This window comes from Hyperoodon ampullatus (genome assembly GCF_949752795.1).
Source record: "Hyperoodon ampullatus genome assembly, chromosome: 11".
Taxonomy (NCBI): Eukaryota; Metazoa; Chordata; class Mammalia; order Artiodactyla; family Ziphiidae; genus Hyperoodon; species Hyperoodon ampullatus.
In genome coordinates this window covers 83,783,818-83,799,749 of record NC_136924.1, presented here as the reverse complement: position 1 = coordinate 83,799,749, position 15,932 = coordinate 83,783,818, and the positions used below count along the sequence as shown (strand labels likewise).

The window sequence follows — 15,932 nt, the reverse complement described above, 5'->3', positions numbered from 1 at the left end:
TGAATATCAAATGGTTCATAAATTAACAACTTTAGGAAGGGAAACATTTCTCCACGCCGCATTACGTTAACACTGAACAAATTTGCTATGCCAACTCTGTCAAATGGGAGTGAGGCAGAGGTGTTCTTGACCTTTTCCAGGCCCCCTGGAAAAGGGGGGCTTTTTTATGCTATTGTTCATACTCAATGTGGTTTTCTCTTCAGCACAATATTCACTAATGGGACTTATGTCTACAGTTGCTTAAAAAATTTCTTTTTGAAAAACAGAACTGGTCTATATGTACATATTGCAGGTGCAGTGTGAGGCAACTGATGATTTTTAAAAGTGTCATTATTTTTTCATTTTAGTAACCAAGGCTATGAAAAATATATTGGCAACATGCATTTAATGTGAATAGTAATTTCTTAGGTAAAGGGAAACAAAAAATCTTTTATAATTAAAAACTCAGTAATCAATGTAGCAATAGAATTTAAAATTCTCTTCTTAAAGTTTAAATTATTTTTAGAATTTAAATATTTAGGATATAAATATAGTCCTTAGTTATACAAAGAAGTTGGTGTTTCTGGATGAATCAATCTACAAAGACAGTATTATGCAACAAATAATATTAAATAAATACATTAAGGATCCAGAGTGAGACCACCGTCTTAAAACACAGGAAACCAAAGTCAAGAGAAAGATGTGCAAAAGCCATGTTTAAAACTGCAAAGAGCAAAGTGCTTACAAGCATGAATTTTTTTTTTCTTTTGCGGTACGTGGACCTCTCACTGCTGTGGCCTCTCCCGCTGCGGAGCACAGGCTCTGGACGTGCAGGCCCAGCGGCCATGGCTCACGGGCTCAGCCGCTCTGTGGCATGTGGGATCCTCCCGGACCGGGGCACAAACCCGTGTCCCCCGCATCGGCAGGTGGACTCTCAACCACTGCGCCACCAGGGAAGCCCACAAGTATGAAGTTTTATACTCCTCAGTTCAGTTCACTTTTACCTAGACTCCATGGTTGCAATCTACTCACTCATATGGCTTTAAAATATTACATCCCATTTCTTCATTGCTGTATAAAGAAAGTTTAAAAACTAGGAATAAATGTTAAATATGAAAATTCAAAACATCATTTAACAGGAAGCGGATTTGATTCCTAGTAATGTTCAGAAGAATTTCTGAAATGCAATAAGTGTTGAGGCATAGCAAGATGCTAATGTGACAATTTATTAACATATAAACAAACCAAAATCTACTGGAACTTACAAAATAATATTCTATATAAATATCTAAAATGATAATACTTTGCTAATTGTTTTCAATGGTATTCTACTTTGATCAATGAAAATATTTCAATTATTAGATTGTTTCCAAAACTCACAGTGTATAATTTTGATTTTCCTTAAAAAAGTCATAAAAGCACAGGCAAGTAAAGTTGATAAGCAATATAAACAGTTATCTCAATATAACCCATCACTTAGTGTAAAAATGCCCTTGTATTGTTTGTAATGAATGCTCAATCATTTATTCATTCATTCAACAAATAGTTGAAATTGTACTAAAAGTTTACATACGTGAGACAGAATGAGCACTGGCCCTCATCGAGCTTACAATTAAAGTGAAAGGAAATACACAGGATCCAAAGGAACCTGGAGAAAGGGATCTAACTAGATCAGGCCAGCTTTCCCTGTCTGAGCTGGAAGAGGTTCAGAAAACCAAGGAGAGTGAACACAGACAATTCAAGTCCAAAGTCAAGAAAGAGTATGGTTCGCCCTAAGAACTAAAAGAAGCCTAATGAGAAATTAGGCTGTAAATGTAGGGAGGAGACGGATAATGGAAGGCCAACTGATTCACATTAGGAAACTTGGGTTTATCTTAAAGGGCAATGGAAAGCTATTAAAATGCATATTCCTGTCTTACCTACATAAAAATAAATTGAACCTGAAAATTATATTCATAATTTAAGAATACACTGGAAATGAAAGTTATGTAACAAAATTATACAAAGCAAATATTGGCTTCAGAAGCATAGAAATAATCTAAGCTCTTAAATACAACATAAATCCTTTTCTACACTTTCTGTGTGTTTCCTCTTTAAAATAAAAATGCTATATGGGTGATCTAATTTCTTGGTGTGGCAGGAATATTAAATTGCCTAAAGCCATGCCCTCCACACACTCCCAAGTGAAAAATCAGTGGTACTTACTACATCCAGCCTTATAGCTGAAGCCTGGAGGAAGGAGGAATCCTTGCTGGGCAGCTGCAGCCAGTGTCCGTTGATCGGGAGGGAATACAGGAATCATTAATGGCGGCAGTTGACCTTGAACCTGCTGAATGTATTACAGTGAATCAAAGAGAAGAAGTTTTCATACTCCATGCTTCCCATCCTCCCACCCTTATGATATAAGAAAAAAATTATTCAATTCAATAAACTGGCATACAAGCCTGCTAGAACCCGGGATGTGAGGCTATGTCTTAGGACTACTTTAGACAGGAGAATCAGAATACTGAATACTTTACCTGGAAGGTGTTATCAAGTTCACTTTCTAACCTGGTGAATAATTTCCCTACATGACGATATCCTTTACAGTGATGAAGCATCAATACTTCACACTACAAGTCTTTTCTTACTGCATTAATATAATGATTTAAAAAGTATCCCTTAGGTTGAACTAAAATCTCCTTCTGTAAATCTCACCTGTTAGGACTAATTCTACCTTCTAAAACAAAATTAAACTGGTACCATTTTATATATGAACAGCTCTTCATTACTTGAAGATAATTCTCATGTTCATGCATAATACTAAGGTTTTTTTTAAGTTCTTGAATAAAAGAGCTGAAAGAAAGCTTAGAGAGTAATGAAGACTTTCCCCATTCTTTATAGAAGAGGTAACTGGGCCGAAAGAAAACTGACTTGCCTGTGGCCATGGAATGGGGGAGTCAAAACTATGTCTATGATCTAATCCCTTGGATCTTTTGAATTCATCTATCCTTTTTGAGGCAATTGAACCACTCATCAACCACACGGCCTCTCTTTTGGTTGCCATCTTTAGAATACACCTTAATTTTCTGGTGTCACTCTGAGGATGTAGGGTTCATATCAGTAAATAAATAATCTAATACAATGGAATCACTATTTTCTTTTAATTGAACAGTAATTTCTAGAAATATAAACTAATGCAGTCATTTCTGCAGCTATGTCACATTGTTACTAATGCAGAGGTTGTCATTTACTAAAATACCTAGGATTTTTTTCCGAATATTTAAGCAAGATTTCTCTGGTGGACATGGTTATTGGTTAGTGTTTGTCAGAGAACATACGAATGAGAATTTAGGATCATGCTAAAGATCACATCTGACACTTTATTCTCCTTTACTATTTCTTCCTCACATTCAGTCAGTTATTTGGAAAAAAAACAAATAAATATTTCATGAATACGTACTATGTATAAGAAAATGAGCTAGGTAGTACAGACATAATAGTAAACAAAACAAACAAGATCCTATGCCCATGCAGCTTACATTACAGTGGGGATAATGGTTAAAAGTAAAACAAACACATATACAAACAAACAAACAAAAAATTCATTCAGTCGCTAACCTTAACAGCAACTCTGAAATATCTCCGGACTTGTTTTCCCTTTCTCTCACTGGCATTGCACATTCGTAGACACATGATTCTGATAATTCTCATAATTTCTCACTTTAAAGGTCCACCTTCACTTTCTGCACCATTTCATCTTTCATAGTAAACCTCTGAGGTATTTCTGAGATTTTGGTGTGTGGGTGTGTGTGTGTGCGCGCGAGTGTGTGTTGAGGGGGCGGAGGAGGGGATGAGAGAGAGAGAGAGAAGGAGGAAGGGTGAGGGGAGAGAAAGAGGGACAGAGAGAGCGCCAGCCAGCCAGCCAGGCAAACAGAGAAATAAGCACTGTAAGAATGAGGACTCTGCTTTCAGAAATGACTCCAAATTGCAAAGTATTTCTTTTAGCCAAAAGGATTTTAAACCTATCACTGCCACCAGAGTGAAATTAAAAGTGAACAACACAACCAGGAAAACAAAAAGAGAATGTTTTAAGGTTAGAGCTGAACGTTAAAAAGCTTATATTACTACAGCCCACATTTTTTGAACATACTGGAGAAAAGATAAACTTTATGTAGACACCAATGGAAAACGATTGAAGTCTCAAAAATTAGAAAGTGCGTATCGAGCAATTATGTAGGAAAAAGGGGCCTGAAACAAGGGGGAGATGTTTGAAGGCAAAACAGCATGGGCGCTAGTTCTGTATTGAAGGACACTGTATTGAAGAGGATACTGACCAGAATAACAAGCAAAGAAACAACAAACTAGCCACGCTGGTTAAGGGTTATCGCTAGCTACTATGTATCCTTTTTATTTCATTGTAAGTTATTATATTTTATATAGTACATCTCCTCCTTTCTAAGACACCATTGGTTATACAATGTATAAGATGGTTATAAATTTAATAAGAGCACTTTAGAGGGAAGAAGAAAGGAATTTCAAATGAAACACATACAAGGGTTGTAAGAGTCATCCAAACTTCAGAGACCTTAAAATTTGGGGAAAATAACTTCTACAATTGCAGAAACAATAGCTTCTTATTTTAGTGCAGTAGTTCTTAAACTTGAAGCTATATTTTAGAATCACCTGGCAAGCTCTGAAAAACTCTCAATGCCCAGACTGTTTCCTAGAAAACAGGGGTGAATTAAATCTGAATCAACAGGGGTGAGACCCAGCCATCAGCATTTTTTAACATTCCCCTGATGATTCTAATGTGCATCCAGGTGTGAGAAGAACTGTCTTAAAGAATGCTGATGTCACTGTCAACAAATGTTTTTGTCTTCTTCATAGTTTGCCTTGAGTTACAAAGGACTTTCAGGTATATAAGTAGTTGAAGGGAGACTCTGCCTATTACAGGTCTGGTGCTCACAGGACATTAAACTATATTCCTCATAGAGTTCCTTCTAAATGAGTCTTGTATCTGTATTTCACATGCTCCTCTTCTGAAAAGCTTTTGATGGTTGCTTTTGCTTAGAGAATAATGACCAAATCCCTTCACATGGTATCCAGGATTCTTCACAATTTGTTCCTGGTCCATCTTTCCAGGTGTTTCTGCTGCCCTCCTTCAGATATTCTGTACTTCTGCCTCAATGGGTCAGGAAGGCTTCCTTGCATACTAGGTGTTTTTCCATGCTTGAACAGGCTCAAAAGTATCTTCTCCTCTGTTTTTAGTCATTTCTCTTTTTCTTTTCTTCTTGGCAAAGTTCTACCTATTTTTCAAAGGCTTCTGAGACCCACATAATGTCTTGGCCTGTGAAGCACTTCTTTCTTATGGTGCCAATTTTCAGGCAGAAAGAACTGTTACTTCTTTAACCTCATAAAGCTAACACAATACTTACTGTATTGAATAATAGTTATTTGTATAAGTTGAGCCTCCCTTATGACCTATGAACTTATTTAGGAAAGAGGCTGTAATTTATTTATTATTGTAACTCTAGAGCTTACAGCAGCAGTTGAAATTATTATATGAATTGATAATTCATAAATAAAGAAGAACAATGTATTATATAGTCCTGTCTTTGTAATTACTTCTTCGTGCCCCACCTCCAAATGTCCACAAAAGGCCTGTGGAAAACAAAGTTCTTTAACGACCAGGAAGGAATTCAATTTCACTGGAGAAAAATGGCAGCATGAAATACCAGCTGCTTTGTGCTCCTATTCTTAATGTATAGATAAAAGGTCATATACATCATGATAAATCCATGATTCTTAGAATTATGCATGCATGAAGAAATAGAAAAGTAATACGGAAATACTGGAAATTTATTACATACTTCTGTAATGGACAGATATGCCTGCCTATCATGTTCTAGTAACATGATGTTTTAATTATAAAAGCTTTGCTTTTCCAGTACTCTATCATTACTATTTTCTTTTTTCAAATATTTCCTGCCTGGCTTTATTTACATTTATTTTTCCACAAAAGTTTTAGGATATGGAATTTCTCTTTGAATTCATTAACCTAATGGCTTGATGGCCAATAACAGGTTATATCTTTTAATTTATTCAAATCTTCTTTTGCTTCATATACTTATTGTAGTTTTCTTGGTAATTTTATTTTTTTATTTATTTATTTTTTTTCTAGTAGGTCTGTGTCTTTATTCCAGTCTTACCCCTATGTTCTTCATGACATTTTTTTTTCTTAAATTCCATATATATGTGTCAGCATACAGTATTTGTCTTTCTCTTTCTGACTTACTTCACTCTGTATGACAGACTCTAGGTCCGTCCACCTCATTACAAATAGCTCAACTTCATTTCCTTTTATGGCTGAGTAATATTCCATTGTATATATGTGCCACATCTTCTTTACCCATTCATCTGATGATGGACACTTAGGTTGTTTCCATCTCTGGGCTATTGTAAATAGGGCTGCTATGAACATTTTGGTACATGTCTCTTTTTGAATTATGGTTTTCTCAGGGTATATGCCCAGTAGTGGGATTGCTGGGTCATATGGTAGTTCTATTTGTAGTTTTTTAAGGAACCTCCATACCGTTCTCCATAGTGGCTCTACCAATTCACATTCCCACCAGCAGTGCAAGAGGGTTCCCTTTTTTCCACACCCTCTCCAGCATTTATTGATTCTAGATTTTTTGATGATGGCCATTCTGACTGGTGTGAGATGATATCTCATTGTAGTTTTGATTTGCATTTCTCTAATGAGTAAAGATGTTGAGCATCCTTTCATGTGTTTGTTGGCAGTCTGTATATCTTCTGTGGAGAAATGTATATTTAGGTCTTCTGCCCATTTTTGGATTGGGCTGTTTGTTTTTTTGTTATTGAGCTGCATGAGCTGCTTATAAATTTTGGAGATTAATCCTTTGTCAGTTGCTTCATTTGCAAATATTTTCTCCCATTCTGAGGGTTGTCTTTTGGTCTTGTTTATGGTTTCCTTTGCTGTGCAAAAGCTTTGAAGTTTCATTAGGTCCCATGTGTTTCTTTTTGTCTTTATTTCCATTTCTCTAGGAGGTGGGTCAAAAAGGATCTTGCTGTGATTTATGTCATAGAGTGTTCTGCCTATGTTTTCCTCTAAGAGTTTGATAGTGTCTGGCCTTACATTTAGGTCTTTAATCCATTTTGAGCTTATTTTTGTGAATGGTGTTAGGGAGTGATCTAATCTCATACTTTTACATGTCCCTATCCAGTTTTCCCAGCACCACTTATTGAACAGACTGTCCTTTCTCCACTGTACATTCCTGCCTCCTTTATCAAAGATAAGGTGACCATATGTCCGTGGGTTTATCTCTGGGCTTTCTATCCTGTTCCATTGATCTATCTTTCTGTTTTTCTGCCAGTACCATACTGTCTTGATTACTGTAGCTTTGTAGTATAGTCTGAAGTCAGGGAGCCTGATTCCTCCAGCTCCATTTTTCGTTCTCAAGATTGCTTTGGCTGTTCGGGGTCTTTTGTGTTTCCATACAAATTGTAAAATTTTTTGCTCTAGTTCTGCAAAAAATGCCAGTGGTAGTTTGATAGGGATTGCATTGAATCAGTAGATTGCTTTGGGTAGTAGAGTCATTTTCACAATGTTGATTCTTCCAATCCAAGAACATGTTACATCTCTCCATCTATTTGTATCATCTTTGATTTCTTTCATCAGTGTCTTATAATTTTCTGCATACAGGTCTTTTGTCTCCTTAGGTAGGTTTATTCCTAGATATTTTATTCTTTTTGTTGCAATGGTAAATGGGAGTGTTTCCTTGATTTCACTTTCAGATTTTTCATCATTAGTATATAGGAATGCCAGAGATTTCTGTGCATTAATTTTGTATCCTGCAACTTGACCAAATTCATTGATTAGCTCTAGTAGTTTTCTGGTAGCATCTTTAGGATTCTCTATGTATAGTATCATGTCATCTGCAAACAGTGACAGCTTTACTTCTTCTTTTCCGATTTGGATTCCTTTTATTTCCTTTTCTTCTCTGATTGCTGTGGCTAAAACTTCCAAAACTATGTTGAATAAGAGTGGTGAGAGTGGGCAACCTTGTCTTCTTCCTGATCTTCGTGGAAATGGTTTCAGTTTTTCACCATTGAGGACGATGCTGGCTGTGGGTTTGTCATATATGGCCTTTATTATGTTGAGGAAAGTTCCCTCTATGCCTACTTTCTGCAGGGTTTTTATCATAAATGGGTGTTGAATTTTGTCGAAAGCTTTCTCTGCATCTATTGAGATGATCATATGGTTTTTCTCCTTCAATTTGTTAATATGGTGTATCACGTTGATTGATTTGCATATATTGAAGAATGCTTGCATTCCTGGAATTAACCCCACTTGATCATGGTGTATGATCCTTTTAATGTGCTGTTGGATTCTGTTTGCTAGCATTTTGTTGAGGATTTTTGCATCTATGTTGATCAGTGATATTGGCCTGTAGTTTTCTTTCTTTGTGACATCCTTGTCTGGTTTTGGTATCAAGGTGATGGTGGCCTCGTAGAATGAGTTTGGGAGTGTTCCTCCCTCTGCTATATTTTGGAAGAGTTTGAGAAGGATAGGTGTTAGCTCTTCTCTAAATGCTTGATAGAATTCGCCTGTGAAGCCATCTGGTCCTGGGCTTTTGTTTGTTGGAAGACTTTTTATCACAGTTTCAATTTCAGTGCTTGTGATTGGTCTGTTCATATGTTCTATTTCTTCCTGATTCAGTCTTGGCAGGTTGTGCATTTCTAAGAATTTGTCCATTTCTTCCAGGTTGTCCATTTTATTGGCATAGAGTTGCTTATAGTAATCTCTCATGATCTTTTGTATTTCTGCAGTGTCAGTTGTTACTTCTCCTTTTTCATTTCTAATTCTATTGATTTGAGTCTTCTCCCTTTTTTTCTTGATGAGTCTGGCTAATGGTTTATCAATTTTCTTTATCTTCTCAAAGAACCAGCTTTTAGTTTTATTGATCTTTGCTATCGTTTCCTTCATTTCTTTTTCATTTATTTCTGATCTGATTTTTATGATTTCTTTCCTTCTGCTAACTTTGGGATGTTTTTGTTCTTCTTTCTCTAATTGCTTTAGGTGCAAGGTTACGTTGTTTATTCGAGATGTTTCCTGTTTCTTAAGGTGGGATTGTATTGCTATAAACTTCCCTCTTAGAACTGCTTTTGCTGCATCCCATAGGTTTTGGGTCGTCGTGTCTCCATTGTCATTTGTTTCTAGGTATTTTGTAATTTCCTCTTTGATTTCCTCAGTGATCACTTCGTTATTAAGTAGTGTATTGTTTAGCCTCCATGTGTTTGTATTTTTTACAGCTCTTTTCCTGTAATTGATATCTAGTCTCATAGCATTGTGGTCGGAAAAGATACTTGATACAATTTCAATTTTCTTAAATTTACCAAGGCTTGATTTGTGACCCAAGATAGGATCTATCCTGGAGAATGTTCCATGAGCACTTGAGAAAAATGTGTATTCTGTTGTTTTGGGATGGAATGTCCTATAAATATCAATTAAGTCCATCTTGTTTCATGTATCATTTAAAGCTTGTGTTTCCTTATTTATTTTCATTTTGGATGATCTGTCCATTGGTGAAAGTGGGGTGTTAAAGTCCCCTACTATGATTGTGTTACTGTCGATTTCTCCTTTTATGGCTGTTAGTATTTGCCTTATGTATTGAGGTGATCCTATGTTGGGTGCATAAATATTTACAATTGTTATATCTTCTTCTTGGATTGACCCCTTGATCATTATGTAGTGTCCTTCTTTGTCTCTTCTAGTAGTCTTTATTTTAAAGTCTATTTTGTCTGATATGAGAATATGTACTCCAGCTTTCTTTTGGTTTCCATTTGCATGGAATATCTTTTTCCATACCCTTACTTTCAGTCTGTATGTGTCTCTAGGTCTGAAGTGGGTCTCTTGTAGACAGCATATATATGGGTTTTGTTTTTGTATCCATTCAGCCAATCTGTGTCTTTTGGTTGGAGCATTATTCCATTTACATTTAAGGTAATTATCGATATGTATGTTCTTATTCCCATTTTCTTAATTGTTTTGGGTTCGTTATTGTAGGTCTTTTCCTTCTGTTGTGTTTCTTGCCTAGAGAAGTTCCTTTAGCATTTGTTGTAAAGCTGGTTTGGTGGTGCTGAACTCTCTCAGCTTTTGCTTCTCTGTAAACGTTTTAATTTCTCCATCAAATCTGAATGAGATCCTTGCTGGGTAGAGTAGTCTTGGTTGCAGGTTTTTCTCCTTCATCACTTTAATTATGTCCTGCCACTCCCTTCTGGCTTGTAGAGTTTCTGCTGAGAGATCAGCTGTTATCCTGATGGGGATTCCCTTGTGTGTTACTTGTTGTTTTTGCCTTGCTGCTTTTAATATGATTTCTTTGTGTTTAATTTTTGACAGTTTGATTAATATGTGTCTTGGCGTATTTCTCCTTTGATTTATTCTGTATGGGACTCTCTGTGCCTCCTGGACTTGATTAACTATTTCCTTTCCCATATTAGGGAAGTTTTCAACTATAATCTCTTCAAATAGTTTCTCAGTCCCTTTCTTTTTCTCTTCTTCTTCTGGAACCCCTATAATTCGAATGTTGGTGCGTTTAATGTTGTCCCAGAAGTCTCTGAGACTGTCCTCTGTTCTTTTCATTCTTTTTTCTTTATTTTGCTCTGCAGCACTTATTTCCACTATTTTGTCTTCCACCTCACTTATCTGTTCTTCTGCCTCAGTTATTCTGCTATTGATCCCATCTAGAGTATTTTTTATTTCATTTATTGTGTTTTTCATCGATGCTTGATTCATCTTTAGTTCTTCTAGGTCCTTGTTAACTGTTTCTTGCATTTTGTCTATTCTATTTCCAAGATTTTGGATCTGGGAAATACAATCTTGGATCATCTTTATCATCATTATTCTGAATTCTTTTTCAGGTAGACTGCCTATTACCTCTTCATTTGTTAGGTCTGGTGGGTTTTTATCTTGCTCCTTCTCCTGCTGTGTGTTTTTCTGTCTTCTCATTTTGCTTATGTTACTGTGTTTGGGGTCTCCTTTTTGCAGGCTGCAGGTTCGTAGTTCCCATTGTTTTTGGTGTCTGTCCCCAGTGGCTAAGGTTGGTTTAGTGGGTTGTGTAGGCTTCCTGGTGGAGGGGACTAGTGCCTGTGTTCTGGTGGATGAGGCTGGATCTTGTCTTTCTGGTGGGCAGGTCCACGTCTGGTGGTGTGTTTTGGGGTGTCTGCGGACTTTTTATGATTTTAGGCCACCTCTCTGCTAATGGGTGGCGTTGTGTTCCTGTCTTGCTAGTTGTTTGGCATAGGGTGTCCAGCACTGTAGCCTGCTGGTCGTTGAGTGAAGCTGGGTGCTGTTGTTGATATGGAGATCTCTGGAAGATTTTCGCCGTTTGATATTATGTGGAGCTGGGAGGTCTCTTGTGGACCAGTGTCCTGAGGTTGGCTCTCCCACCTCAGAGGCACAGCACTGACTCCTGGCTCCTCAATTTGGGATGATTTATTGTCTATTCATGTATTCCACAGATGCAGGGTACATCAAGTTGATTATGGAGCTTTAATCCGCTGCTTCTGAGGCTGCTGGGAGAGGTTTCCCTTTCTCTTCTTTGTTCTCACAGCTCCTGGGTCTCAGCTTTGGATTTGGCCCCGCCTCTGCGTGTAGGTTGTCTGAGGGCGTCTGTTCTTCGCTCAGACAGGACAGGGTTAAAGGAGCAGCCTCTTCGGGGACTCTGGCTTACTCAGGCCGGGCGGGAGGGAGGGGCACGGAGTGCGGGGCGAGCCTGCAGCGGCAGAGGTCGGCGTGACGTTGCACCAGCCCGAGGCGCGCCGTGCGTTCTCCCAGGGAAGCCGCCCCTGGAACCCGGGACCCCGGCAGTGGCGGGCTGCACAGGCTCCCGGAAGGGCGGTGTGGACAGTGACCTGCGCTCGCACACAGGCTTCTTGGCAGCGGCAGCAGCAGCCCCAGCGTCCCACGCCCGTCACTGGGCTCCGCGCTTTCAGTCGTGACTCGCGCCCATCTGTGGAGCCCCTTTAAGCAGCGCTCTTAATCCCCTCTCCTCGCGCACCAGGAAACCAAGAGGGAAGAAAAAGTCTCTTGCCTCTTCGGCAGCTCCAGAGTTTTCCCGGACTCCCTTCCGGCTAGCTGTGGCACATTAGCCCCCTTCAGGCTGAGTTCTCGCCGCCAGCCCCAGTCCTCTCCCTGCGCTCTGACCGAAGCCCGAGCCTCAGCTTCCAGCGCCGCCTGCCCCGGCGGGCGAGCAGACAAGCCTCTCGGGCTGGTGAGTGCCGCTCGGCACCGATCCTCTGTGCGGGAATCTCTCCGCTTTGCCCTACCCAGGTATGTGGGGAGTTTCTTGCCTTTTGGGAGGTCTGGGGTCTTCTGCCAGCGTTCAGTAGGTGTTCTGTAGGAGTTGTTCCACGTGTAGCTGTATTTCTGGTGTATCCGTGGGGAGGAAGGTGATCTCCGCGTCTTACTCTTCCCGGTAATTTTATTTTTAAGGTTTTTAAAAAATACTTTTCTTGCTGTCGTAAAGTTAATGTGTTCTTGTTATATTGTTTAACTGGTTGTTGCATGTACATAAGTCTATCTACTTGTGTATGACAGCTTTTACCCAGGTAATTCATTCATATTCTAATAATTTATAATAATTTTTCAGGAAAAAATTTTAGTATTTTAAGATTAAATTGCAATAAATTCTGGCACTTTAAAAAATCTGTATTTTATTATGATTATTAAAAAACATTTTGCTTTAGTTATTAAAAAAATTTTTTTTTTAATTATTTTTGGCTGCATTAGGTCTTCGTTGCTACACACAGGTTTTCTTTAGTTGTGTTGAGCAGGGACTACTCTTCGTTGCAGTGCATGGGCTTCTTATTGCGGTGGCTTCTCTTGTTGCGGAGCACAGGCTCTAGGCACATGGGCTTCAGTAGTTGTGGCACATGGGCTCAGTAGTTGTGGCACACAGGCTCTAGAGCACAGGCTCAGTAGCTGTGGCACATGGGCTTAGTTACTCCACGGCATATGGGATCTTCACAGACCAGGGCTTGAACCCGTGTCCTCTGCATTGGCAGGCGGATTCTTAACAACTGCGCCACCAGGGAAGCCCCTGCTTTAGTATTGTAACTTGTTTTAGTGTCTGAATTTTCCAAGATCCACAAATGTAGAATAACACTTTTAAGGCTGAGAGAGCCTAGAGATTATCTGGTATAACACAATCATTGTACTGATAAAGAAATGAGACTTAGCTTGGCCGTATAAATTGTTCAAGATCCCACATTTAGGTAAGAGCAAAGTTAACACTGAAACTACATCTCCTAGCAATCTAGTACTCTTTTCCAACTCTTGGGAAAAATTGGGGGTGGGGAACATGAGGAATTACAAGGGAGAGGAAGAACTAAAATGAAAAATAAGCCTAATTTCATAGTCCCAATGATGTGTTTACTTTAGAATAGCATAGGAAAAATTACAGAGCATTGTAGTAATATTCAGAATAAAGGGAACAGTAAAATATATACAATCCAAAATGTGTGGTTAATTCATCTATGCAACTAAAAACACATTTCAAAAACAGTTGATCCTCATTATTTGCGGATTCTGTATTTGCCAATTTGCCTACTCAATAAGATTTACTTGTATCCTTCCCAAATTTACTTGTACTGGTGCTTTTGTGGTTACTCACAGACCTGTGCAAAGTAGCAAGAAATTCTGGTGATTTTTGCTGTTTAAAATGCACATAGAATCAATAATAAATATTAATAAGGTGTCTTTAAACAGAAACACAAATAAAACAAGGCTATGTATTGATCAGTTAATGAAAATAGTGTGACCAAAGGCTCTCAGGAACCTAACTTTGTGTTTCCTCCAGGAGCAAAATCGTTCAGTATTTGATAATTCAGTGTTCATGGCAACTTTATAGGAATAACTAGCACAAATAATGAGCACCAACTGTATTACTGCTGTATCTTAAGTAATTTTTAGTTCCTTGATGCTGAAAATTAGCCCACCTTTGGGAGAAAAGGACGTATCACATCAAAACAGTATAATGTTTCCTGGATAAATTTTAAAACAAATTTGTTATAATGTTAGTATTTCATTCTCATATTTGCCAGTTTTGACTATTTCCAAATCCTATTCACTGTTAACTTCACTTATTTTCTTTTATTTAATGGATGAATTCCCTTAAAGCTCCTAATTAAGGTTTAAAATATGTGACATTTATAATTAAGTTTCAACAAAATACTTTTGTCACAAAATGTTGGTCTTTTTAATGGGGGCATGTTATTCACAAGTCTGAATAACTTACAATAAATTTAAGATGCTACTTCCTGTATTTTTTTAAACTTTAAGATAGAATATTATGTTTTAACACTTTTTATAATTCTACCACATAGGTACTGCATGTAATCTTGCCCTCTAAAATTTTACAAATCCAACACAATCACATTATCACACTTGTAAAAGAACAAGTAAATACTTATCAATTATTCATAGTTAAATATTTTATATTTTATGTAAATATTCTATTCAGAACCCTTCAGTGGTTCTCTGAAACTATTTAATATATCAAGTAGATATTTAAGATTATTAATTTAGCTTCCAGTCCCATGGGTCTGTTTATTATTCATTCAATCAACATTTCTACTAACTAGAATGTATACTTTTTTGGTAACTAGGAATATAAAGATGAATTCACATACAATGCCTGCTCTCCAGAAGCTCTAAGTCTGGTCGGACAAATGGATAGATAATTAGAATACACTGCCATTAGTTCAACAATAGACACTTGTATGGGATACTATGGAAGCACAAACGAGAGACTCCTAACACAGCCAGAAGAAGTCAAGGCAGGCCTCACAGAGATAGGTCCAGCAGGTGTAGGGCCTGAATGGATAAGTAGGAGTTAGCCAGGCAAAGAGGTGGGAGTGTGAAAAAAGAATTCCAAGCAGATGGGAGAAAAAATGAGCAAATTATCAGGGACAAGAAAAAATATCATGTGAGGGGGAAACCACCAAGCAGTGTAGAACAGCAAAAAATGTAAACGAGAACCAGGGTTAGAAAGTCTGCTTGAATCGGTCTGTGTTTCACTGTGAGAAATTTGAGATTCCCCCTGTAGGCTCTGGGGACCATTTAAGTAGGTTAGGTGGCATACTCTGGTGGGCATAGGGAGAAAAGATTTGAGAGGCAAAGCGTGGAGACTAGGTACATGTTGATGATGGGGGAGGCTATAAATGTGTGGGTATATGAGAAATCTCTGTACCTAAAAAAAAAAAGAAACTATATATGTAAGAAAAGGAGAAGAAGAGAGAGTCACGATAACTTTCAGGTGTCTAGTTTATGTAACTATTTATACTGGTATGAAACAACAACAAAAAAACATACAGGCATAATGATAGTTTTCATGGAAAGATAAGAATATGGTTCTGAACACATGTGTTTGAGGTACCTAAATAATGTTCCATTGGAGATACCTTACTAGCAGACTGATACTGCAGTCTGAAGCTAGTGAAGAGATTTTTAGAGGCTATGGTTTGGGGGATCACTTGTTGATGAGCGTGAACTAGATAATCTAAAGAGGGTTTGAAGGATAAAGAGAAGACAGCTTAAAACCATCTGGGTCGCAACAATAATTCAACAAAGGGCAGAGGAAGAGGAGTCTTAAGAGCAGAGAGGTAAGATAAGAATAAAGAAAATCTTGAGTACAGTATCACAAAATCCAATGGAATATCAAGGTTGAGGTAGTGCCTAATAGTGAAAAGTGTAGCAGAAAGAGTATTTTAGAGACAAAAATAATATCTTCTGGTATAGTTTATTAGAAGATGGTGATGAATCTAACAACAACAAATCCACTAGAATGGATATTCTGAAAGGTCGAGCATATTCCAAAAGGTTGAGCCCTGAATGACAGGCAAGATAAAGGGGATGGCAAATGTAGAAGATTCTTCAGAGAAGGCTGGGT

At 37.9% G+C, this 15,932-nt stretch overlaps 1 protein-coding gene across 8 annotated transcripts in view; it reads right to left on the bottom strand.

Annotated features, from left to right (window-relative positions):
* The window catches only part of SOX5 (SRY-box transcription factor 5), a gene marked incomplete at both ends in the record, with an annotated part of 680,357 nt that overhangs the window by 127,705 nt on the left and 536,720 nt on the right, over positions 1-15,932 (bottom strand). For 4 of the 8 annotated variants that reach the window (XM_079714354.1, XM_079714355.1, XM_079714348.1 and 1 more), the window contains one exon: positions 2,185-2,308. In XM_079714354.1, the coding sequence (XP_079570480.1) occupies positions 2,185-2,308 (124 nt within the window). The remainder of the gene's footprint in view (positions 1-2,184; positions 2,309-15,932) is intronic. The other 4 variants (XM_079714349.1, XM_079714350.1, XM_079714352.1 and 1 more) reach the window with 1 other exon arrangement.